This window comes from Harmonia axyridis, chromosome 2 (genome assembly GCF_914767665.1).
Source record: "Harmonia axyridis chromosome 2, icHarAxyr1.1, whole genome shotgun sequence".
NCBI lineage: Eukaryota > Metazoa > Arthropoda > Insecta > Coleoptera > Coccinellidae > Harmonia > Harmonia axyridis.
The window spans coordinates 27,314,959-27,340,843 of record NC_059502.1 but is presented as its reverse complement, the minus strand read 5'-3'; the positions used below and the strand labels follow the sequence as shown (position 1 = coordinate 27,340,843).

The 25,885-nt window shown below is 33.2% G+C and overlaps 1 protein-coding gene across 2 annotated transcripts; it reads left to right on the top strand.

Moving 5' to 3' along the window:
- Positions 1-10,128: 10,128 nt before the first annotated feature.
- On the top strand, positions 10,129-22,381 carry LOC123671924. 2 transcript variants are annotated; one of them, XM_045605820.1, is made up of 3 exons: positions 10,129-10,267; positions 17,600-17,697; positions 20,684-22,381. In XM_045605820.1, the coding sequence occupies exons 1-3, from the start codon at positions 10,244-10,246 to the stop codon at positions 22,188-22,190; spliced, it is 1,629 nt and encodes a 542-aa protein (XP_045461776.1). In that variant the 5' UTR covers positions 10,129-10,243; the 3' UTR covers positions 22,191-22,381. The 2 variants fall into 2 exon arrangements, with proteins under 2 accessions (XP_045461776.1, XP_045461775.1); XM_045605819.1 differs by having other exon boundaries at positions 20,681-22,381.
- Positions 22,382-25,885: the final 3,504 nt, after the last annotated feature.

The following is a 25,885-nucleotide window of genomic DNA, read 5'->3' as shown; positions in this document are numbered from 1 at the left end:
GCCTTGCTAGCAGCTGTTCATAAGCAAACAAACGTCGTTCAACATCTCTCGGCTTCAACTCGTACGGCACCAAATTTCCTTGATCCTGAATCATTCCCATGACTTTCAGGCGTTTCGAAATGGCTTGTTGCGTCACTCCCAATGATCATGCCAATTCTTTTTGAGTTTGACACGAGTCTTGATCCAGTAATGCCTCCAATTCTGCATCTTCGAAAACATTCTCTCTTCCACCGCCGCTGATTTATTCATATTGAAGAAGAAAATTAAAACCTCTCGCAAATGACGAGAATTAGATTAGGAAATGGTGCATTGAGATTAACACTGTTTGGAATCGAAAAATATAGATTTGGAGGATCCTTCTAGAATCTTCAATGGAGATGAGACGGGATTTCAAATATGCCCAAGCATTGGTAAAGTTTTCGCTCAAAAAGGCGTTCAAGACGTTAACACTGTTGCTAAAGGGTCCCTTTTCATGTGTCATATTTGCTCTAAAGAAGAAAACGATAAAGAAGTTGACATCGAATAAAAACACAAAGAAAATCTGGAAATTGATGAAGATGAGGATGCATCAAGAAGAATATGGCAAATATAAGTAGACAGGCCATTATATCCTAAATTCCATCCCATGCTTTGTCTGAATGAAAAATTTCGAAACAATTTTTTGTCCAATAACTGAGTGGACCATCTCCAATAATTGAAAAAAATTATCCAATAACTTTTTTCCTAAATAATTTTTGGTTTGTCCGTGAAAGTAATATATTCATTGAAGAGTGAATGTAGTTGCTTGAAGACCACGAAACCACCATTTTATTGGTAATTTGCTGATATCTGTAGGCCAAAAATGAAAATTTCTCGTTTGTTTGAATCGGAAAAAACATCTTAGCTGTCCAATAACTGGTTAATTCACCCCATTGATGATATTAGTTAATCTATTGTTCAATCTCAACTCTCCAAGGACTCTGTGAGAGCTCCCATAGCAGGGTAACTGTTCAGGGGAACTGTTGATTTTTCACCCAACATATCTTTCTACCATTCTCTAGCATTCCTTTCATATTGCATACTGATACGAATAATATTCCCATAATTCAAATATCGATTGAATTATCTCATTTCTTCTTACAAACATCCAATACGACTAGCTAGGATATTTACAATTGACTTGAAGAGATTCGAGAGAAGATATACTCGAGAAAGTAACCACGCAATATTGGTTTCACCGAAAGTGTAAGTGAATTAATGTTGTAAGGCACCTTGACCATAAACATCCTAGTAATGGGAATTATATCAATCGAAAGTTCAACAGTACTCGCCTACTACACTCGAGTACACCGTTAAATGGTTAAATCGCTAAATATTTATATGGATAACGCCGATGAGATGCAGTAATGATTTGCGTCATTTCCCAAGGCAGAGTAGCATAACCTTGATGTTTTGAGTGATAGTATACAGGGTGTTTTGATGGGGAAAAGAAAAACTGCGGCTGGTACTGATGTAATAGTAATAGTAATAGTAATAATGTTTATTTCATGATCAGTCTACATTCAAAACAAAATAGTCATTTTACAATGTAAGAAAATATTGAAAGAAAAAAAAGAAAATGGTGACATGAAACAAACAGTGTGGTTCTGAATATATCATATTTGATCTGATGATTCATTTTTAGCTAAACAGACCAATCTAAGAAATAATCTTGAAACGCGTCGATTTTTTATTTTATTTTACCGTATTTTGAAATAATAATCTAATTCTAATCTAATACGTCACCGTCATTTTTTTTAATGGAACACCCCCAATTTGTCTCAATTTTCCGATTCTTCTAGCTGAGCTGATTCCAAAAATAGGTCACATGTTGATCCCAGTTGGTACAGGGTGAACAGAAATACAATAGTTTTGTCTGTGCTCATAAAGTATCGCGTAACATTCTTTATCAGTTAAATTAACAATATTATCAAAAATACTTATTGTCTAGCGGCAATTGGTTTGAATGTAACACCTTGTAGTTTGTTACATTTTTAGATTAATAAAAATGAGCTGTTTCCAAACATGTTTTGGCTAGACCACAAGTGGTCTAGCAGACAGAGTATGAAAGAGATTATTTCTTATTTTTATACATTTTTATTAATCTATAAATGTAACGAACTACAGGGTGTTACATTCAAACCCATTGCCGCTAGACAATAAGTATTTTTGATAATATTGTTAATTTAACTAATAAAGAATGTTATGCGTTACTTTATGAGCACACACAAAACTATTGTAATTTTGTCCACCCTGTACCAATTAGATTCAGCATGTGATACATTTTTGGAATAAACTCAGCTAGAGTATTCGAAAAATTGAGACAAAATGGGGGTGTTCCGTTTAAAAAAAAAAGACGGTGACGTCATTACTCGAAAGCAATTCACCCTGTTCATTAGATTATTATTCTGAAATACGGTAAATTAAAATAAAAAATCGACGTGTTTCAGGATTATTTCTAAAAATGGTCTGTTTAGCTAAAATTGAATTTGTTCCACATACTTTACGGACACAGTGTATAGAGATATAGGGTCTAATTTACGAACCATATACAGGGTGTTTCCAAATTAGACATAAACCTTGAAGGAGGTGTTACTATCACTGAATTGCTATCGATTGAGCCATATTTATTGATAACTGAAAATCAACGGTTTCTGAGATATTTGAGTTCTTGTGTTTTTTGAAATAATTTCCTACCGTACTTGGCCAAGTTTGATTTAAATTTTGGATCATTTTCATCAGAAAAGTATATGATATGTATGAAAAAGGCAAAACTATGTTGTATCAGGGGTTAAATAAGAATTAGTATGAATTGGTATGGAGAGAAAAATTTACCTGCAACTTTCGAATTCCACAATTAATGTATGACAAAAATAATTTGAGAACTTGCCACATTCCTTTTCTATTTCCCAAAAAACTTTTTGTTAGAATGCAGATAATAGCAGATTTTGATTTGAAGAGAAAAATGAACAAATAAAGGAAATAAATGAATTAAATATTTGTTATTGCCATTAAACTCAAAATATCAGTAAAAAATCTATTCATAGATTATGTTTGAAATGACTTCCATCATTCCTTATACAAGTTTGTGCCCTCTTTCTTATTTCATCAGGTGTTACTTTCTACCGAAAATTTGCTCTCAATCTTTTCGCTGCTTCTTCTATTCTAACGGTAACAGAACCGGATTTCTCGCTGGCCACGAGGATAATCCAAAATTATAATAAAATTTGGTCAACGTAGAAAAATTGACGAAAAATGAGGTAATATGAGATATTTTTTGAAGATCACAAGAAATCATAACGGGATAATGCCCGTCCCCACATTGCAAGGCCTTTTAGCGTTTTGAATAGCTATATTTTCAGAACTGCTAATCAGATGATGCCCATAAATGAATACAACCTCGTCATTCAAGATCCGAACCTACCCTGAAAATTTCCCATTTCCTCTCGAGAGTTATCATGCCTACGGGCGGTTAGAATCAAATTTGAGAGTGGATTCGTGATAAGAAATTCGGACCTTATCGTTCGAGAACAGCGATAGAATTGAATGGGAATATTTCAACATTGAAGTATACATCTGACATGAGTTGAGAGATAAATATCGAAAAATCTATGAAATATTGAAGATGGACAACATAATATGGTCTAATATATTATCTTTGATGGGTTAACAAAGGAAAAATATTATCAACCTACCTCTGAAGAAATATAATAGCAACGTGTTCATATTGAATAATATTTTGCATAAAAAGGTAGGCGTACGTGTATCAATTGGGTAGTCTGTATATTATTTTGCATCATCAGTACAGAACTTTCTTCGCTATTACCTCATTAGAAAATATTGGGAATTCAAAATGAGTCATATGAATTCTTCAATTTTATAGTCTGAAGTTGTGCAAGTTCAACACGTTTATTGTACAAACGAATTCCTTTATTCAATTCAACGGAAATCAACAACTTTTTTTATTTAAATGTGGGCTTGTTTTATGTAACAGGGTTGACGTCTTAAGGATGGGTTACATATGCTTGAGCGTAGGGGTATTTTCATGAAATTTGACTTAGATTTAGATTTAGAAGATTTTCATGAATAACCGAATTCCTTGAAATTAACAGTCTTAAGATACACAACAAGGAATACTTCACTTTTCTGACAAGCCAGGATGATCTAAAATTACCACTAGGCTATAGCCAACCACTCATTTAACACCTTGAACCTATAACGATGTATTTTGGCAAAGAAAAAACTTAATGCATTTATTATTTTATATGCTTTTTATTCCTCTTCTTCTTCCTCATTTCAAAACTTGTTTTATTTTCTGTTCATTAAGTCTTCTGAGATGTGGATGTCCAACTCTTGTACCCTCTTTTTGGTGGTAAGCCAGGTAGATGCCTTGAATTTGGTTTTTCGTTTTTCGCCATGGACTATTGTCCATCCTCTTTACATGTTCTCTTTTATGTCGACTTCTTGATTGTACAACCCGAACGATGCTTGAATCTTCAGATATTTCCGTATAGTAGAACTCTTTAACTCCGATGAGTACATAATATGAGTTTAAATGAGAGTAATATGAGTAATTTTGTAGATGTATATATGTTTATTGCTTTCCACTGTCATATGTTTATTTTATTGGATCTCTTGAGCATTCAGATATCGTTGATGCCTTATTTGCCTGAGTCCGCACTTCCTAGTAACTAAATATTTCCACTCCTATGTATTGTATGTACCGGGTTATTTACCATAATTTGACCCCCCCTTCAACTTTGTTACTAAAAGAGTACAAAAAAATGTTTTCACCAAAAGTTTCACAAAATCGACTAGTGTTTTCTAAAATGATTTCAAAAAATGAAATATATACAGAGTGGGCAACATATTGAATGCAACTTCATTTTTTCAAATGGAACACCCTGTATATTTCTCTATATTTGACTAGCTCTTTTTCCCCTGATTTCGAATATATAACATATGTTCGGTCTATTCCTCTTATTATGAGCACCACAGAGTTTCAAATTTTAAGAATCACGTAGCATGCTCCAGTAATCAGTTTTCACGTAGTAGGCTGCGATAACTCAAAATGACCTTTTTTGAGTTATCTCGTTGTTAACGATATATGACATACGTTTGTCACTATAAATTGGAACTCTAAAAAGGGCATTTTGAGTTATCGCAGCCTACCACTTGAAAAATGCTAGGTGGTTCTTAAAATTTGAAACTCTGTGGTACTCAGAATAAGAGAGATAAATCAAACATATGTTATATATTCGAAGTCAGGGGAAAAAGAGCTAGTCAAATATAGAAAAATATACAGGGTGTTCCATTTGAAAAAATGGAGTTGCAATCAATATGTTGCCCACTCTGTATATATTTCATTTTTTGAAATCATTTTAGAAAACACTAGTCGATTTCGTGGAACTTTTGTTGAAAAAATTTTTTTAGACCTCTTTTAGTAACAAAGTTAAAGGGGAGGTCAAATTATGGTGAAAAACCCGGTACATCCCATAGTTTGCTCGACAGGTTTGTCACTGAAGGCTGATTCACAAAAAGTTCTCTTGAGATGTGCATAGCACATCTTCTTCCGGTCTCATAGACTTTTGATATTATTTTGTCCATGATCAGTTTAAAAAGAGTAGGGCTTAGGCTATCACCTTGGGGTATTCCTGATAGTATTACCATCTCTTCAGTCAAGCCGTGCTGAGTTTTTATGAGTGTTTTGTTGTTCCTATTGAGTTGTTCTATGACTCTTATGTATTTTGGATCTACATTTTTTTTCGCAAAATCTTTAAGATGACCAGCAGTTGAACTTGAATCCTTTCGTTGGATATACAAGGCTTATCAATTATAATTATTTTTCAATCATCTGCTTCAAAATGAATACTGCATCAACTGTTGATCTGTTGTACCTGAATTTTTACTTCGCTGATGGGAATTTTGTCGGTTATTCTTGTAGTCAGTATCTTCGTCAATAGTAGTTCAGTGATAAGACTGTTTGTTTTCTTTAAAAAAATGTTCCAAAAAAGTGATAAAAATGACATTGAAATTGACATTGAAACTATCACGTAGGTTATTACTCTAATGTTTTAAAGGTAGATTGCCTCTTCGCAACTCGCAAGCTCATTGAATAATAATTGATTGAAGGTTCATATAATTTTCACGGAAAATTTACATGAATATAAATTTGAACAAGCGCACAGATGTTGCTTCTCGTTCTTTCGGATTCATCTAATTTGGAAGGCTTCATTTCTTTATGGTTATTGACCCAGTCAAACTCGGGAATGACGTGAACCTATGTATCATCACCTGGTACAATGTGTTTTATGAATATCAGGTCAGAATTGACTCTTTTCAGCTTCTCTTCAGCGCTTAAAAATTCCATGCACATTCGAAATGAATCGGTGAGATGAAGCGCTGTAAAATACTAGCATATAGAGTAAAAAAGAGACAAAATAATTGCGTTGAAAAATTGAAGCGTTTTTTTTGATAATTAATTCCGGATACATTCTTGACAAGATGATTATATCATAATATTAGGCTCACACAATTAAGAAATACCTCGTATCTATTTAATTTCATAACACAGAATTATGTTTTTACTAGAAAGGAAGCGATGCAAAAATTCAGCAGCGTTATCAATTCAAATTCACTTCCTTATGCTCAATTAGATTAATTTGAATTTGATTGAAAATTAATTGTAAGTATTTCAATATAATAATTTTGTGTTAGCTTTCCGAAATTGAGTTATAATTCTTGAATATTAATAGTTTTTTTCATCATTCAAAGGAATAATGTGAAATTATCGCGATACAAATGAAAAAAGTAACTAATATAATGGTTATAAAGAAATTGAAACGTCCATGTATTGCAAATACTCTAAAGGAAATTTCTTCAAACGATATCAGCAGGAAACTACAGTATTCCAATTCCCAATTACCAAGATTGCTGTTATAGCGCCAGAAACTTACTTCACAGATACAATTCCATCCCTAGGTGTATTCTCAATTTTGATAACTTGGTTGACCATCATATCCAATTTTCGAAATTCGTGTATAATATAGTTATTTTTAAATTATGTAAATCGAAATAAAAAATTAATAAGCTCAATCTGATGCCCCTTTAAATTTGCTGCCTTAGGCTTCAGACTATTCAGCCTGATGATGGTAAATGTGTCACTGATTTCAGGAACAAGGATGGTTCCAATGTATGTCTTATTTCATTACCAGAGGAGGTTCTTGTTGTATAATATTCCAATTTCAAGGGAGGTCCTTATGTTTGTGATGACTGATGTCTATTTCAATCCCAAGTGAAGATACATTAAATAAATTTTACAACTCTTTCTCGGATTTCTAACCAAAAATTTATAAACAAACATTTATCAAAATATAAACCTGAGTAGGAGTTTTGGTGCAGTTATTTGATAATATACAGGGTGTTTCCTAAACATGCTGCAAAAATTCAGGGGGTTGTTCCTTGGACTATTTTAAGCATGTTTTGTCCTTGGATGATTTTTGAAAAACCTCTTTGTTTCGAAGATACAGGGCGAACAACATTTTTCATATTTTTAAAATTAATAATAGTTTAAATAAAAATGCGTACCGCACTGTGTTTACTAAGTAGGTACAATTTATTTTTAAATTTGTTTAACAACATTCCAATTACTAAAAACGGCCAGTTTTTTGACTAAAAATTGATAAGTGCAAATGGTAAAGGAATACAGATTAAACACGGTTTTCATTTGAATTCGTTTTGTGATGTATTATTATTATTATTTGTTTTTGAAAGGGTTCGGCAGTCAATGAGGAGAAGATTGGATGCTTGTATGCTGGCTAGAGGTGGTCATTTTCAACAGTTTTTGTAGGTTGAGTTGAATTTTCATGTAATTTTTCATAATAAAATGTTATTATCTGAAATTTTGTTTCCCCTATATCTTCGAAACAAATAGGTTTTTCAAAAATCATCAAACGACAAAATATTCTTAGAATAGTCCAAGGAACAACCCCCTGAATTTTTGCCGCATGTTTAGGAAACACCCTGTATAATATAAAATGACTTTACCAAACAAGAATTACGTTTTTACAAAATGGATGACACTAAAACGCTATATGGTCCCCAAATTAATTAATTTTCCCAGTAGTCCAGTAGACAAATACAAAAAAAATGGGTCTGCTGAAAAAAATTCCGAACTCAATGAAACTTCTACAGGTTGTTCGGGGCGTTGTGGGATGACTCTGTCAAGTTATCCAACACGAGGACCCTGTGGGCGGTCGAAGAACCTCAACATTGCCGGACTTTTTCCAGTTTTTCGCTCATAACCTCTGAACTAAGTAGTTTTTAACCAAAACGTTAATTTTCAAAGTTATAGATCATTAAATTCTCTACAATTTTGTATTCACAAACTTTTCGAAAACCTAATATCGATTGAGATACAGTCGATCAAAATTATTGTCCAATATACAAAGCAAAAAAAGTGGGGTCTGCTGGAAAAAATTCCGAACTGGATGAAACTTCTACAGATTGTTCGGGGGTGTTGTGGGATGACTTTGTCGAGGACCCTGTTCTAACTTGATTTTTAGACTTTTTTCATTATTTTCAATTAATTCTTGGTTATTATTTATTGGTTGGCAGGAAGACCTAGGTCGCTAGCCCTTTGAAACATTGTTTCAATAAAGTTTTTCTTCTCTCTCTATTTATTGGTTATTAAGTTGAGGTTCAAAATAATTATGGGTTGATAGTAATTTACAGTAAAGTGATAACATGCCACGATAACATTGAAAAATCTACTCTTCACATAAACAGGTTTTTAGTCAAAGCTACCTCCCCCCTCCTCCTGCCTATGTTCAATATGTCGATATTGTTATTACTATAATTACCATAGAACAGCTGTATTTGTTAGTTAGAGAGTCAAAACCTTTGTTTTTTGCCAATTTTTGACATTTAAAAAAAATTCCTCTAATTTTGATTGGCTATCTCTCGGTTGATATAAGGTTTAAACAAAAGTTTCGGAAAACGAAATTATAAGGAATTCAATTATTTACAACTTTTAAAATATACGTTTTGGTCGTATATTTTAATACGTCGTATATTTAATTTTTTATCGTGATGGATAACTTGACAGAATCATCTCACAGCACCTCCAAATAACCTGTAGAAGTTTCATTAAGTTCGGAATCTTTTCCAGGTAAATTGTATTTATCTACTGGACTATAGTCAGATTGTATCATGTCAATATCAAAGTAAACACTTACCGAAAATTTTAACATAATTCTCGCCGATAAATTAGATTATAAAATACAAATTCAGCTAGTAATGACCGAAATCCAAAATAACATCCCTACATCTTTGTTCTCTCTGATGAAAGTCTTTATTCAATTTTCCAGAAAATTCATTTAGTCCTTCCCACTAGCTGCGTGCTACTTGTAACTATTGCCCTTTTATCGCCCACCAATCACATACGATGAATCGACAAATAACCGAACATTTAGAATTCCAGTAGCGTATCATAAATTAGATATAGATATAGAATTGGAATTAGCAGAGTGCAAAATGGTTGTAGGTGTTTTCCGGAAGAAAAATTACTTTTTTGCTGTTTTATGTGTGCTTCCCTGTATGTAGAACATTGCTAAGATTCATTTTAAGTGAAAACCATTAATTTCTGTGTATGAAGATATCTCTGAATCTTGAGCATGTGTGTATTTGCATACCTGGATCAAAAATTGCTAGAACGAATGAGTGAGTAAACATAAACAAAAAACCTGTAATCTTTGTTAAAAACAAAGTTGAACTTAATGTAACATAATCGAGTTATTGAACTCCAGATAATGATCGAACCGGTATTATCTCATAAATCTCATAACATATCTCTTATTAGCCGACTGTGTCAGACTCGATTTCGTTGACATCTAGACCAGCGAAAGTTCAGTCCAACCATGATCGTGAATTTTTTCTACAAGTCTGTTTTTTCTTCTCCTTGATATATCCTTTTGGGGCGTCTAGCACTTGTTACACAACTTATAAACGATGATAGATGACAATTTCTCCAGCAGCCTTGGCGCTTGGCCTTGCACATACGATCGACGTTCTTAGGGAACCAAAGTCAGGGAAAGTGGAAGCGTGCCCCACCTGTGAGGATGTCTTCCATATTCCGAGCCTATATAACTGATGAGGACCTTGCCACTTACAATGAGTTAACAGTTCTTGTGAACGTCTTCAAGTGGGTGGCTCCCAAAAAATCACGATGAGGGTCCACTGGAACCTTGTGGTTAGTGTGAATTTCCTGTTTTGTTTTTTATCTTTTGTGTGAACGCGCATCAATTGTGACAAGTGACGTTTGACTAGGGGAATGTTTAATTATCGTTTTGATACGATTACTTTAAAGTGTTTTTAAGATTCCCTTTTCGGAATCATTTATGAAACAGAACAAAAATTTGATTATTTGAAAATTATTCATTATTTTTTTCGCGCGCTCGTTCCAAGGCTATCATGCTGACCAAACGTATATAATTTTCAAATTTTGAATTGTGGGTGGACTCAAACGATTGGGTTCGACAAACTGATAAGTTTTAGTTGAAAGTTGACTCATATGTTGCGTTTAGTGTCGTGTACACGGTAATTAACAGAATATGCTAGTCTTGACGAATGGGCTAGTTAGGGTAGGTTCAGAGTCCAAATATATCGGTTGAATTCTTTAACGGGGGAAATCTGTTAAATAGTTCTCATATAAGCATTTATAATTGAATAATATATTAATATATTAAATAATAAACAATAATTGAAAAAATGCGATCGAACTGAAATTCAGAAATCATTTGCAAGATAGTGTAACGAAGGTTCACACAATATGATGTGAGGATCAAAAGTTGAGGAAAACTGATTTGTTTCGAAATGCCAAGACACAAGAAGGTGCATGAGGGACAGAATTATCGTGTCAAGATCCAATCGATTTCGTTCAAATTTAGAACGGTATAGAATGACTTATATCGAAAAGAAAAAAATTAACTTTCCAATCATCCTTTTATTATGATATAGGTATACAGTTCTGTAGTTTTCAAGAGTGCAGTTGACTCATGAATGGCAAGCGTTCAAAAACTTCCAACTTCACGTCAGTGCTTTACTCTTAATTTTTTTTTTATATTATGCTTGAATTTTCTATTTTTATAATTCTGCTGACGTGGTTAACTTGAAAATGTACAGGGTGGGCAAATTTCGATGTTTTAGCACTACAACTTTAAAACCAGAGGAGATAGACAAAGTCTGATACCCCATTCTCATTATCTTTTTCTGAGAACCTAACGAGATTACTATTCAGTTTTGGCCAACTATTATTTTCGAGTTATAAGCGAAAATTGAAAAAATTGCGATATCGAAAGACATTATATCTCCGCTAATACAGATGATAGAGCTCTGAAATTAAAACATTATACACGCACTTTTTTACGTAGTATCCAGTGGCGTACTCGTCTTTTTAACAGGGGTTTTAAGTACGAAGCTATGGCCCAAAGTTATTTTTTTTTTTAATGGAAACACTAGATTTCTGTGTCATTTTTTAAAAGCTTGATTTTTTTTATAAGTACTATTATAACCACAAAATTTTATCTCCAATATTCTTTTTCACTTTTCTGTAATTATAATCGCGCGAAATTTCGCACACGGCTTGATATTGTCATTCTACATTCAAATTCGAATTTTTCCAATTAGCGATTTTAACCGCAGTATTCGAGATCTAAACCTTCCCTACAAATTTAAACAGTCTAGGTGCTTTCGTTCGATAGTTATCGTGTTTATAGCTGGATATACAAAATCGGATTTGAGAACGTATTCGTCCTCAATTGAGACGAACCTTATCGTTTGATATCAATCGCGGTTCAAAATTCAAAAATACAGATATTGTGACTATCGGTTTGAAGAGCAAGCCTCAAAAGTAAAAAATGACATTCTATGTGTTTGTATCATTTCATAGACCTGCACAGTTTTTAAATCAGATTTGATTTGTATAATTTGCACAAACCTACAAAATTATCCAATAAATTTTTTCTTCTATTTGTGGCATAAAATTGAACTATCTTCTTTCATTCGAAATATTGAGCAGGTTTTTTATTTAAAATTTTTCCAAAAATGTTTGTACCAAATTTTATACAAATAGTTTCTATAGTTTCAAAGTACAACTCTAAACTCAACTCAACTTAAAAATTCAAATTCAAAAGAAATGTGTAATTTTCATGACAGTAAACTAAATTTACAACCAAATATCCAGAGTTAAATTCAACTTCTTATCTTTTGGTATAAACTAATCCAAAAATGGAATAAATATCTGTCTGTCAACCAAAGCTTTTCCCAAAATCTTTTAAAAAAAATCTCCATATTCCTATAATTGAGTTGTTCTCTTTCAAAAATTCAAATTTGTTTTTTCAGTTTATGTAAATCTCTCTTACGGAACCAATTCTAATATAACAAGATTTGCCTAATTATGGCATTTTCCTTATGAATTATGTTGATATTATGATTATATCACGATATTTATTCTCTTTTGACTTAATTATTATGTATGTGAACAGAGGAACAGATGCTTCTTTCATCTACATGCATACATAGTATTACATGTTAAACACAATAATTAAATATCTGATGTTCTCTTCCTATGGAAATATGACATAACATAAATATTTTTTCCTCCTTGAATCCTTGTGTAGCATTTTGAGTTTTAAATAATTGAAACTATGTCGAAAATGTATTGGCAATATTGTCATTGTTGCAGAAAATATATATTTATTCCAATTCAATGTATGTACTTTCAATAGAACACAAAACTGATCAACCCATCAAAACATTATCAAACATAGATACAGGGTTTAGAGTTTCAATCTATAGAATAGATGCCAGTATTATTGAAAAGCGGTAAAGAACATTTCAAAGGCCACTAAAAATATAGTTGACTGGATATCAGTTTTCTATCGACAAATATGATCTTTTGCAAAATATTTACTTAGTTGAAGCGAAATGTCTTTTGCAATGTCAAATTGCAGACAATCATGAGAAAATATAAATCCTGTATCACACTAGGACTTTTTCATGTCTATTTTTTATGTTTTTTTCCCATTGTATCGGGTGTTCCAAATTCGTTGTCTAGTGAGGGGATCTCAGAACCACTTGAAGCTAAAAAAAAAAATGAATGTCCGGGATCAATATTTGTTTATTTTATATTTGTTATCTGTTTTCAAGCTATAAGAGAAAATTGGAAAATGGCGTGAAATAAAGAGTTCTCATGAACCCTTTATTATTGGTGCTATTAACATGAAACAAAAATATCCTACGGGCACTTTTTTCAGTAGAATCCATTGGTATAATCATTTATTTTTGTTGCCATTAGTTTTAAAGTTATAATACAATCTCGGTTTTTTTTTAATGTAAACCGCAACAATTTCTATAACAAATAAAATCCTTTTTTTTTCCTCCTCAAAAATATATAGCATGATATATGAATTTCTTATTAAGCTATAAAAATCATAAAAATTTCAGTTTCACACAGCTAATCAATTGTGAACTTCAATTAAAATATTCGGTGGCCACCAAGTTCCTCGGATTTAACTTCTTAGATTTTTTTTGGTCATTTAAAAAACAACATTTATCAATATGAAAATATTTAAATGTTGAAAAAATCTGACTGTGTTAAATCCGGAGACCTTGGTGATCACTGAATATTTTGATCATCACAGATTATTATAGATAGGCACTTGGTTGATTTACCGTGTGGAACTGAAACTTCCGATGATTTTATAGTTTGATAAGAAATTCATACATCATGTTATATATTTTTGAAAAATTTTTTACATTTAAAACACGAATTTGTATCGAGCAATTTATCACTGGAATTTGGACAGAAATAAAAATGGCTCAATTTTAAACATCGTACGTGAATATTACGAATTTGTATGTTAACTTAAAATCTAATGGCAATAAAAATAAATTATGATTGATAGCACCAATATTTTCTACTAAAATCTGCATTTTGACATTTCAAAGGAAAAAGTTCAGTTGGATTTCATGCACATTTCGAATAAGCACCGTTTGTTTGAGAAATATTGACGAAAAATATCAATTGAGATGAAGAGTTTTATATTACGATATTTTCGTATTTATATTGACGGTGCATGCTTTACATTTCAGAAATAACATACATTTTGATAAAATGATAAATATAACTTAAATGCGCGTTGGTCAAATAAACTGTATAACAAATCCATTTCTGTGATCATAAAACTGTGGTCATTTGGGAAGAATCCTTACATTAATTTTCTGCAATGATAAAAAAATTAGGTAGGTGCTAATACTTTCGATGTTTCGTGCTTCGAAATAAATTGAACCATTTTCAATCCAATTTATTACTTGAGTTATAATCGACTACTTTCACCAAACCAATTGGCATTATCCTAGTAAATATGGACAAGAGTAATTCATTAATTGATACACTAAAACAGATGAAAAGTTTCTCCTTACTGCATTACGTCGTTTTAAAAATGATAAATTTCTTAGAGCAGTCAAATGTTCAATTTTAGGAACGAAATTAGCGTGGCACCTCGAACAAAGTGAGTTATCAGAAAAAATTCATGTATGAGAGTAGTCTAAATAACTTTCTCTGATTACCTGGTACCATGTATTTAAAAATATCGAGGATATCATCACGCAACCAGAGAAAAGATGCACCTTTCCTCAATTAGTGTAGTTGTATTAAGTAGGAACGAATACGTTTCTATTTCGAACGGGATAATTTTTCTACCAACAGAATCGCTTATCGATGTCCTTTCTCTGATGTGCAATTGTTTTCTTGATAACGTGAATGGTACTATTGATGAAATCACTATTCATAATGGTATTGTTGAAAGCATTATGTCTCTATGTATGGTGATGAATATTCCATTCAATTCATCGTTCATTCGAAAAATATAAAATTGTTAAGGATGAAAGTTGATGAAACAACTATAAAATTTTCTAAAAACTAGAAATCCGGAAGGATTTCTCATATTTTAAATTTATTAGAAAATAGGTGAACTTTTATTACTTTCAGTAGTAGTAGTAACTGATATTTATTGTTAAACAAAAGGCCACCGACCTAGGGTCCTTCAGCCTTTTAATTTACATTTTTTTTTTTTATACTTAAATATAATACATTTTATAACATATAATATTATCTAATTGGTATTCAAAATTTTCAAAAGTGTTTGTGTAGGGTGTTTTCTTGTTGACTTATTTATTCCATCGTCATGGTATTGTTCAATTATATTTTGATGTTCAATGAGTTTAGAATGAAACTTCTTGTTGAGTCTCTTAATTCTTTCATTTATCTGTTCAATTCCTGTCTTTTCATATAAAAGTTGGTTAGGGGGATCATGTAGAATATTATTTGGATGTCGCATTCTTGTTATTTTTCTCAGGGCTGCTGTTTCTGCTACTTGTAGATTTTTCATTGCTCTGGATTTGCAGTTTGCATACAGTGGGTGAGTATATTCAATCAAGGGCCTGCAAATTGCTTTATATATTTTTGCTGCGGTTTGTATGTTGATTCCTTGTGACCTATATGTTAATTTGGCAAAATATGTGGCTCTGGAAATAGTCTTTTTCTTTATCATCTTTGTGTGAGCATTAAAGTTGTATCTGTTGTCAATTTGAACTCCTAAATATTTTATAGTTGGTGACGGTTTTATATTTATTCCATTGATATTTATAGATGGTGAATTTGGGCTAATTAAGTGATCAAAGATGATAAACTGAGACTTATTTGGATTTGGTTTCAATCTCCACTTGTGGAACCATGTTGTGATTGTATTTACTTGTTCTTGTAGGTTTTGTATACAGCCTTGTATTGTTTTTTCATGTACTATCAATGTTGTGTCGTCAGCAAATTGTAGCAGATATTGATTTTTAGATGGATTGGTGTACATATCATAACAATAGAAATTATACAGTGATGACGAAAGTGGAGATCCTTGAGGTGTGCCTTGATCTGGACTAAAGTGGTTGGAAAATTTAACCTTCTTAAATAGATGACACTAAAATACCAATGAAAAACTTGGTATAATCAGTGAATATATTCAAGATTCCCAACTCTATAATTCAATTTTCTATTTGTTCTTCTACTTTCTTATATTGTATTGGTACATCAGCTCAACTTTATGTGTAGAGGTTATCAATAATAATGATAATAATATACACTGCGCAAAATAATTAACGCACATTATGGAAATCTCGAATTTATTCTACAACTGAAGGTATTCTCAATGATAATTATTTTTATTAGAATTATGCATGTATATGTTATCCACTTTCAACGTTTTTCTTCAATACAGATGTTTTTTCCCAGGAGGAATAAAAAAAGATGAGATTATCAGATTTTGAATGTATTGGCTCCATTCGGAAATCAGTTGTTCTCGATCAATTCTAGTGATCAATAGTTTTTCTTTCGTTTGATTTTCTACACTCGATCGCTATGCAACGCCAAACACGCAATTTGACCCAAGAGGAATCTGCCCAAGCGGTAGTGTTGCGAGAAGAAGGGTGGACATACACAAGAATTGCAGAATTGCACTTTTGACAATTTTTTACTGCATTACTAAATTATAAAATTTTGAATATGAATGTTATGGGGTTTCATCGGTAATATCTTTCAACATTTTCGAAATCAAAAATGCGATTCGAAAAATAACAGCAGTTAAAAATAATTTTTTAAATATATATCTTTTGTTTATTCGCAAATTTTTTCTACTATATCCGAAAATATATAGTTTCCCATTATTTTCTGCAGCATTTTTCCATAAATTAATTTCAGATTTATTATTTCCATGGAATTATATGTGTACGACAATTCAACATGATGGTTGAATTTGATTCAACATCTTGAGCTTATTTAGTGCGAAATGGCAGAAGAAAATATTAACAAACTTTATTTTTGGGAAAAGAAGAAAGAGCTATTGTGATCAAAATATACCACATAAACTATAGAGGGCTTTTTTTATTTTTTAGTTTCACAATAGGCATATATACATATATCTATTTCGAATATGTTAAAAGATAGTACCGATGAAACTTCACAACTTTCATAATACAAGATTTTTACCATCTCGTATATTCGAAACATTAAATAAGAGACAAAATATATACACCCTGTAATAATTCCTTCACAGCAAAAACATGACTTATCCTTTACGGGACGCTCAACAGATCAATATTAAATACCTCATTGATAGATATTATTTCACAAATTAACTGATTCAAGAATTGTGAACCCGATGTGATCTCTAATGTGTATAAATAACCTACACATTACCTAATTCCAACCACCTATTTCGGAATTGTTTCTCCGCAGTCGGTAAATTGTAATTTCAATGTACTTTTGTTACTATTAGGAATTGAAAAAATTCAGAAAAACATTTCTTCAATCAGTCTATCTACGTATATTTATTATTTCAATATAACTTCAGATGTTGCGCTAACTTGATAACTTAAGACGGTAGCAGTAATATGACACCAGAACATTTTTCTTCATAGAATTGAAGATTATTTTTCTAGTAATACAATAACTGATATTTTCTCCTTTTTTCAGATTTTCTTAGGTCTAATCCTAGAAGTTACATTGGTCCTTAGTAAAGCTGTGGAACCAGTGAGAAAGCCAACGGACCGTTTATCAGAAGAAATTAAAAAGTAAATATCCATTTGTTTCGTATGAATTCAACCAAATAAATTGTATGATACGAATGTAGGTCCATACCATAATCTCACTCTTGAAATAACTGTAATTCGAATTCTCCCAATTTTTAAATTGTCTAACTTTCATTACGCTTCTTGAACTAATTGTCGTAATTAATTTCCAACATTATGGTACTTTAAAACCAGAACTTATGAATGATACAGGTATTTACAGGTATTGATCACACATAGAATAATAAATGGAATATATAGGATTTGAGATTCACAATTTGTAGGCTGTTCCAAAAAATATTCCACTTAGGAATTAAAGATCCAAGTAAACGTTTCATAATTGGATTCTATATATTTAGTGGAAAATTTTCAATGTGATAAAACAATACGTTACTTTCAGACGAATAATATAGAAGATAATTTTGTTGCACTTAATTCAATTTCACAGTACAGTAAACTAAGACCGAATGTGCTTTCTCATTAGAGGGCAGTGAACATTAGTAACAATGCAACAATGTGCAATATTAAGATGGACAGCTCAGTAAACAATATACACAAGGTTGATTCACCTTTTCAAACTATTACAGCGATTATCCTCTTTTAAATTTTCTATGTTTCTTCGGTTGTTGATCGAACAAGCCGGATTAGAAATTTATTTTTTTCCTTCCTGGAAACTAAACAATTGGAAAGTGTTATACAGGGTATTAGTGAATAAGTGCGACAAACTTCAGGAAATGGTTCTGCATGAAAAATAATGACAGTTTTGCTAAATTATTTTTTTTTTCAAAAAATCTTTGTATTCCGAGATACAGGGTGTTGTGGTTTCAATTAAAAAGTGAACATTTATTTATTACCTATTTGAAATAAATGAAGAATTTGCGGACGAAAGTTCTTAAGCATTATATAATTATTTATTCATGCACAATCACCTCCTGAAGTTTGTCGCACTTATTCACTACTACCCTGTATTTTAAATCACCATTATTATTACCTCAAACTGTAAAATATTTCTATGGTTGAAAAAAATCGTGAGATTCATTTTTCTGTTATGAATGAAATATTGTAAATTCGCAATGATCCCTAATATGGATTTATTCACCGAATTGTATATCATTGATTATAAGAGAACGAAGATTGTGAAAAAATTATGCTTCCGGATTTTTTTAATGCAAACTTATATAATATGGAAAAATTGCTATACGGACTATTCTCAAACCTGCACAACTTTCGTTTCATAAACAAATAAGTTGTTTGAACTCGAACGTCTTGAACAGGTTTGAATACCTATTCTATTCAAGTCAGGTACCTCCCAGACAAGGAATTAGAAATGACTCTAGTTTAGAAATAGTTCCACTATCAGAGTTTGAATAATTCATGGTACATTGCAAACAAAATTGCAAATCAAGCAATTCATCTACGATATGTCGATATATACAAACTGACAAAGAAACTGCAACACCCAGAAGGAGCTGTTTAAGTTTTAATTTTTTTTGGTAAAGCATAGAGAGTATAGCAAAAAGTACCTATATGATTGAATTTGGAGAAAAAATCGTGAAAGCTTTTTCATGTGAACAATTCTTGTTACTTAAATATTGTAGTCGCTTTCTGCAAGTTTTTTAAATTTTACAACAAACCAGCTGTTCAAGGAGATCCAAAGTCGATGTTTAGTTGTTGTTAAAATGCCTAGAGCACGTGTACGCGGAATTTATCGCCAGCTAAGTGAATTTGATAGAGGTCGAATTATTGGTCTACGGGAGGTGGGATTGTCATTTCGAGAAATCGCTAACCGTACGAACAGAAATCCAATAAAACTGTTATGAGATCATGTCAAGCGTGGTTTGATAATGCCCAAAATCGAAGAAGAGTTGGCACCGGACGTCGAAGGGCATAAATGAGGTTCAAAATCGACGTCTAAGACTTATGGCCTTTAAAGACCGATTTGCGACAACTCGATCTTTGGCTGATGAGTGGTTAGGAGAACAAGGCCATCCTGTAACTGTCCGACCGGTTCACCGCCGAATAAGGTCTTTTCTCTTTGGAATTCATCATTATCGACCCCATCTTGAGTTACCTCTGACGGTTGAGCATCGCCGGCAACGATTACATTGGTGCAGAGAACGTCAACATTGCAATGTGGAATGGCATCAGGGTTAGACGACGTCGGGGAGAAAGATGTAAACCTCAGTTTGATGTTGAACGTCATGTACACCGGACAGTAGGCGTTATGGTATAGGGTGCTATTTCACATGCAAGTAGGTCACCTTTAGTCTTTATTTGAGGTAACATGACAGCGCTGCGTTACCTTCAAGGAACAGTGGAGTCTTATGTTCTTCCTCACCTTAACCGGCTCGAGAATCCAATATTGCAGCAAGATAATGCACGACCTTATGTTGTCAGAGTTGTTTAAACTCTTTCGAAGCGACCCATGTGCATCTTCTGCTAAGGCCGCCCAGATCCCCCGATCTTTCGCCCATAGAGCATGTTTGGTACATCATGGGTAGAAGGCTTGGAAATTTACCCCAGCCCCCACGGACTTTGACTCTTTTGACTCTGAGACTTGAAGTACAGGAAGCTTGGGATAATATCTCTCAAGAAGAAATAAATCATCTTATTCGATACGTGTTGGGGAGTTTATAGTTAATCGAGGTGGACAAATACATTATTAACAAATTTATTGAAAAAAATTATAAACTCTTCGTTTTTTTCTCCGAATTTCAATCATTTACTCATTGATATACCACCAAAAAAAATTAAAATTCAAACTGCTTTCTCTGGGTGTTGCAGTTTCTTTGTCAGTAAGTATATTTCTAGGTACAATGGACTCAAAATTATACTATTATTAAATTAACACTCATCAATGAATAACCTTCTGATAGCGATGTGGTCTTCATCAGCTACCAAAAATTACCCTTGAACTTTTTAGTTTTTGATGATGGCCTGCTTAGATGTGAAGTCAAATAATTACAATTAAATTTGTGTATTTCAGCAGAGCACAGAGAAGGGACGGCTACGATTATCCAGCGCCTACGCAAAGCTTCAATGAGGGACAACAAGGAGGAGATTTTGGCGGTGGTGCTGGAGGATACGACCAAAGTGGCAACCACGGATCGTTTGGAGCCAGTGGAGGAGGTTCCTTCGGATCTAGCGGAGGTGGCTATGACAGCGGAGGATCGTCCCATGGACAAACTAACGGTGGATATGATAATGGGGGTGGATCAAACTTACCCAGTGGCGGAGGATACGATTATTCAGGCGGAAATCATGCAGCAGGTGGTCAGGACTTCGGAAATAGTGGAGGAGGATATAACCTTGAAAGTGGTAATCAAGATTTTGGAGGATACAATCTTGGAGGGGGACATGTTGAAGAACATCATGTTGTCGAGGAAGAACATCATGAAGAGCATCATGATCATCACGACCCTGGTTATTGGAAGAAAAAGATGATATGGAAAAAAGGATGGAAAAAGATATGGAAACCTAGTAAGAAGAAGATTTGGGTTCCATCCTGGAAGAAAATCTGGAAGCCTATCTGGATTCCAACCAAAAAACCGGGTTGGAAAGAAATTCAAGTACCCGATTGGAAAAAGATCTGGAAGCCAGTCTGGAAACCGATAAAAGTCCCCATTTGGAAGGATATTAAAGTAGCTGACTGGAAGAAGATATACAAACCTGTTTGGAAGCCAATAAAAGTACCAGCCTGGAAAGAAGTCCAAGTACCTGCATGGAAAAAAATCTGGAAACCTGTTTGGAAAGAAATACAAGTCCCAGCTTGGAAAGAAATTCAAGTACCAGCATGGAAGAAACATTATATTCCTATTTGGGTTAAGGAAGGAATTCCTGGTAAGCATTATCTGGGTAAGGGACACGATGGTTCCGAATATATCGCACACGATATATGGAAGAAAAAACTAATCTGGAAACCAATATGGAAGAAATACTGGAAACCGGCAAAGAAACAGATATGGGTATCGGACAAAAAACTCGAATGGAAAGAGGCCTGGAAACAGGTTTGGAAAACTGAGAAGAAACAGATCTGGGTTGAGGATAAGAAACTCGTTTGGAAAGAAGCATGGAAACAAATTTGGCGAACTGAAAAGAAGGAAATTTGGGTGACAGATAAGAAACTTGAATGGAAAGAAGCCTGGAAACAGATCTGGAGAACAGAGAAGAAGCAAATATGGCTTCCAGACAAAAAATTGGAATGGAAGGAAGATTGGAAAAAGGTATGGGTCGAGAGTTACAAAGATATTTGGGTTCCAGGATGGAAGATGATTTGGCGTCCAGTTATTATTTCCGAATGGTTTCCCAGTCCAGATCACCATGATAAACACGTGGAACATGGTTGGGATAGAAAGGACCAGTCAGGAAATAAAGTAACGAACCTGAGTAACAATAAACTGGCGAAAAGAAGCTCACAAGAAAGGGCTCAGTCAGTATCATTGAATCCAAATGATACAAGTCAAACCAAAAAGACCAGTTGGTCATTTCCGTCGTAGCGCAACCAATGTACCTTTCTCTGTATATAGTTAGTTTTAAGTTATTTTATTTTGTATAGAGATATATATTTACCTGACTGACTCAATTAATTCAATTATTGTTGAATAGTTTTTAATAGTCGATTTTTGTTGAAGCTTTTGTTATTTTATCGAATAAAACGAAATTTATTTCTCGTGACATAACGTAAAAAGCAGTTTTTCTGAATTTTTCCCCAAGTGAGATGCACTGTATGAGAATTTAATCCGACACTTATCTATTTGAATTCCGATGGAATTCAATGAATAAAAATCAATATGAAATAATGAATCGGAGATCTAATGAATGGGATAAAAAGTTCAACTCATATTAACTAGAAATTTCAAATCAACTTATTTATATCGACTACAGTAAATTGACAAGTTGAGGATATCGAAAGCTAGGATGGTACAATAAATGAGATAGATCTTATGCCCGCCACTCACGAGGCGTTTTTTTGGAGCGTTTGGAATCCAGGCATCCAAATAGCTTGCGTCCAAATGGCAGCTAGTCTACACTGACTACCATTCCATGCTGCCATCGAAACCTGCCACTCAAGAGGTTGTTTTATTGAGTATCCGGATCGGATTTCAGATGATCACAGACAGCTGGCAATTTAGCAGTTACCGTCGGAACTTCTTACGCAAAATGAAAGATAGGTTTCATCGAAAAATATAGGCAGAAAACCTGTTGATGGAAAATAAAGAGTTCAGCATAAGCAAATAGGAATATCAAAAATAAAGCCTATGGGGAACTAGTAGAATATTCCAAAGAAAAATTACAGAATGAAAGAGTAGATTTGAATTTCTATTTGGCTGATATCGTTTTCCATCGTTATTGGCATATCTTTCTCTCTTGATTGAAATGAACATTCATTAATTTGAGATCTTTCTTCCCTAGAATGTCCCATTTGAAGGTAGTCTTCCTAGTCAATCATTTTCACCGATTTGAAAGTCGTAATCGAAAAAAAACTTTTACCCATATCTGCAATGTGAGAAAATGAGGTTTGATAAGTTCGAACCAAATTACTGGAAATAATTTTTTTTTTATTACCAATTGCTCTTATCTAATACTGGATTTTCTCAAAATGGAGTTACGAAGGAAAATGAGAGATTCCTGGGATAATTTTAAGAATGAAAAGTCCCATAAACATGAGCTCGCTAATGCATTGTTTTCGAGATACAAGGTGTTTCTTGTGTAGTCGTACATTTTAGTGATGCCCTTATCAGTTTATCGAATCTTAATTAATTTTCGCTACAGAATGGGTAAATAAGTATAATTAATTTATTCATCACAGCTTCCTTAGTAGATGTTTATAATAATGTGGATTTTTTCTCGAAATCGATAGCAGTTACGACAAAACTACAACAAACCAGAAAATATAGTACTGGATCAGAATTTCTAATCACATTTTTCTTAACTACCATTGGTTCACAAAAAATTGTTCTGGAGGAATGAAGCGTTCCAGAAGAAAATTCGCCCTGTAGATTTGCATTCAAAATTAACATATCACAAGACGAAAACTTTTATTTGGAATATCTATGCCAATTCAAGTTAAATATCTTTTGAACGCAAGGTGCTATGAGAAAAAACTTGAACTTTAACACCGGCATCTCAGGAACAAAGCGTTCGCAGACTCATGTTATAGGACAAAATTCTTAACACGATCCGAGAAATCTGTAATTTTCAATTGTACCTCCAAAATAGGAACATCGTATAGATATAGTCAATTCAAAACTGATATCTGCACGAATAAATAGCAATTTGAATGACACCCAATAAATTGTACAACACAACCCAGACAATTTTTCGATGCAAATTACTCAGTTCAGTTTTTTGATAACTGAAGTATTGAAATCTTGTGACGAGAATGGTACAAAAATCCGAAAAAAGTGTAAGTGTATGCCGATGACGAATGCAAAAATCACAGATGGCAAATATGAGTCCGACAAAGCGGATAGATAAAGGAAAATAATGAACCTCGGACATAGACGTGCTCGTAGTCCTAAAAAAGTACCGTAAAATGGGGCGAAGTCGGACAGTAGGGGTGAAAACGGACACTCGGTTCTTGCCGTCGTTTTCGTCAAAGTCACGTGATACGGTTAGATCAAATTAAAATGTTTTGACTATAACGGGTTAATTCAAGTCTAGCAAAGGTGCTGTGCAGATCGTTTGAAGAAGATAATCATTCTCGTAGCTTGCAGGTACGTCTTATTGAATGTAATCATTTATCCACTTTTTACAAATTTCAAAAAGAAACTCTTGCACACTAGAAATAGTGGGGAGTGCTTGCATGAAACATATTCTAAGTTGTTGAGGAATTAATCGAGAAGAAATAGCTATAAAAATTACTTCTTTCAATAATTCCTTTTTGATAATAAATGAAGAGATTTAAAAAATTTCCCTTTGTAGGGGTGAAGGCGGACAGAATGGGCCAGCAATATAAGGCTGAAATTGGCATTTCATTCATGAATTACACCCATGAAAATTTACAAAAGGCTGTGAACGATGTTGAAAGTCATCGAAAAATACTTAGAGAAGCTGCCGACTGTTACGGGTATACCAAAGTCAACGTTATATGATAAGGTGAAAGAAATAAAAACAAAAAAACATGGAGGACAAACAAAACTGTCTGAGTCAGACGAAAAAAATTGGTCGACGGAATAATCACATTATCCGAATGGGGTTTTCCAATCACTAGAAGCGACATTCGTCTTTTAATAAAGAGCTTTCTTGATAGAAAAGGGGTGAAGATTGATCAATTTAAGGATAACTACCCCAGAATTGATTGGTTTTATAATTTTATGAAACGGCATAATAGAATCTTGACAGAAAGACTAGCCCAAAATATAAAAAGAGCACAGGCAGGCATAACAAAAGATACTGTCAAAGACTATTTCGAAAATTAAAAAAAAGTCATTGAGATGGTTCCCGCAAGCAGCATAATAAACTACGATGAAACCAATTTAACAGATGATTCAGGAAGAAGTAAAGTCCTAAGTCGTCGTGGTTCAAAACGTATAGAAAAGACTCGAGTAAATCTAGCGTATCAATAATGATGGCTATAACTGCGTCAGGGGCTGTATTGCCCCCATATGTTGGTCGAAGGAGGACCAATTGGAACAGTTTATAATCGGACCAAGTCTGGCTGGTTTGATTCAGCAACATTTGAGAATTGGTTCGATCGAATTCTTCTGCCATACTTCAAGAAATTATCGGGCAAAAAAGTTCTCATTGGGGATAATTTAGCTAAAGATGTTTTTGTGTCCGTCTTCATCCAATACGAGGCTCGAAGACATTTCTGAATTGAAATATACGTCTGTCCGCCTTGACCCCACACATAGGGGTGAACGCGGACACTCTTTACCACAAAAAAATAGTGAGAAGCTAAAATTTCAGGATAAAGAAATAATCAGATTATATTTGGGGGGCATCATGAAATCTTAATATTTTTTTTCATAATTTTTCTGCTCAGTTTATGAAAGTTATTCACAAAAATATTTGAAAATCGTCCGACTTCGCCCCACTTTACGGTACTCATCTTGAAGGCGATAATAAACTCATAAATCGTAAAGAGGAATAACGCCAATGACAATAACGATGGAAAACGATATCAGCCAAGTAGAAATTCACATCTACTCTTTTCTTCTGTAATTTTCCTTTGGAATATTTTACTAGT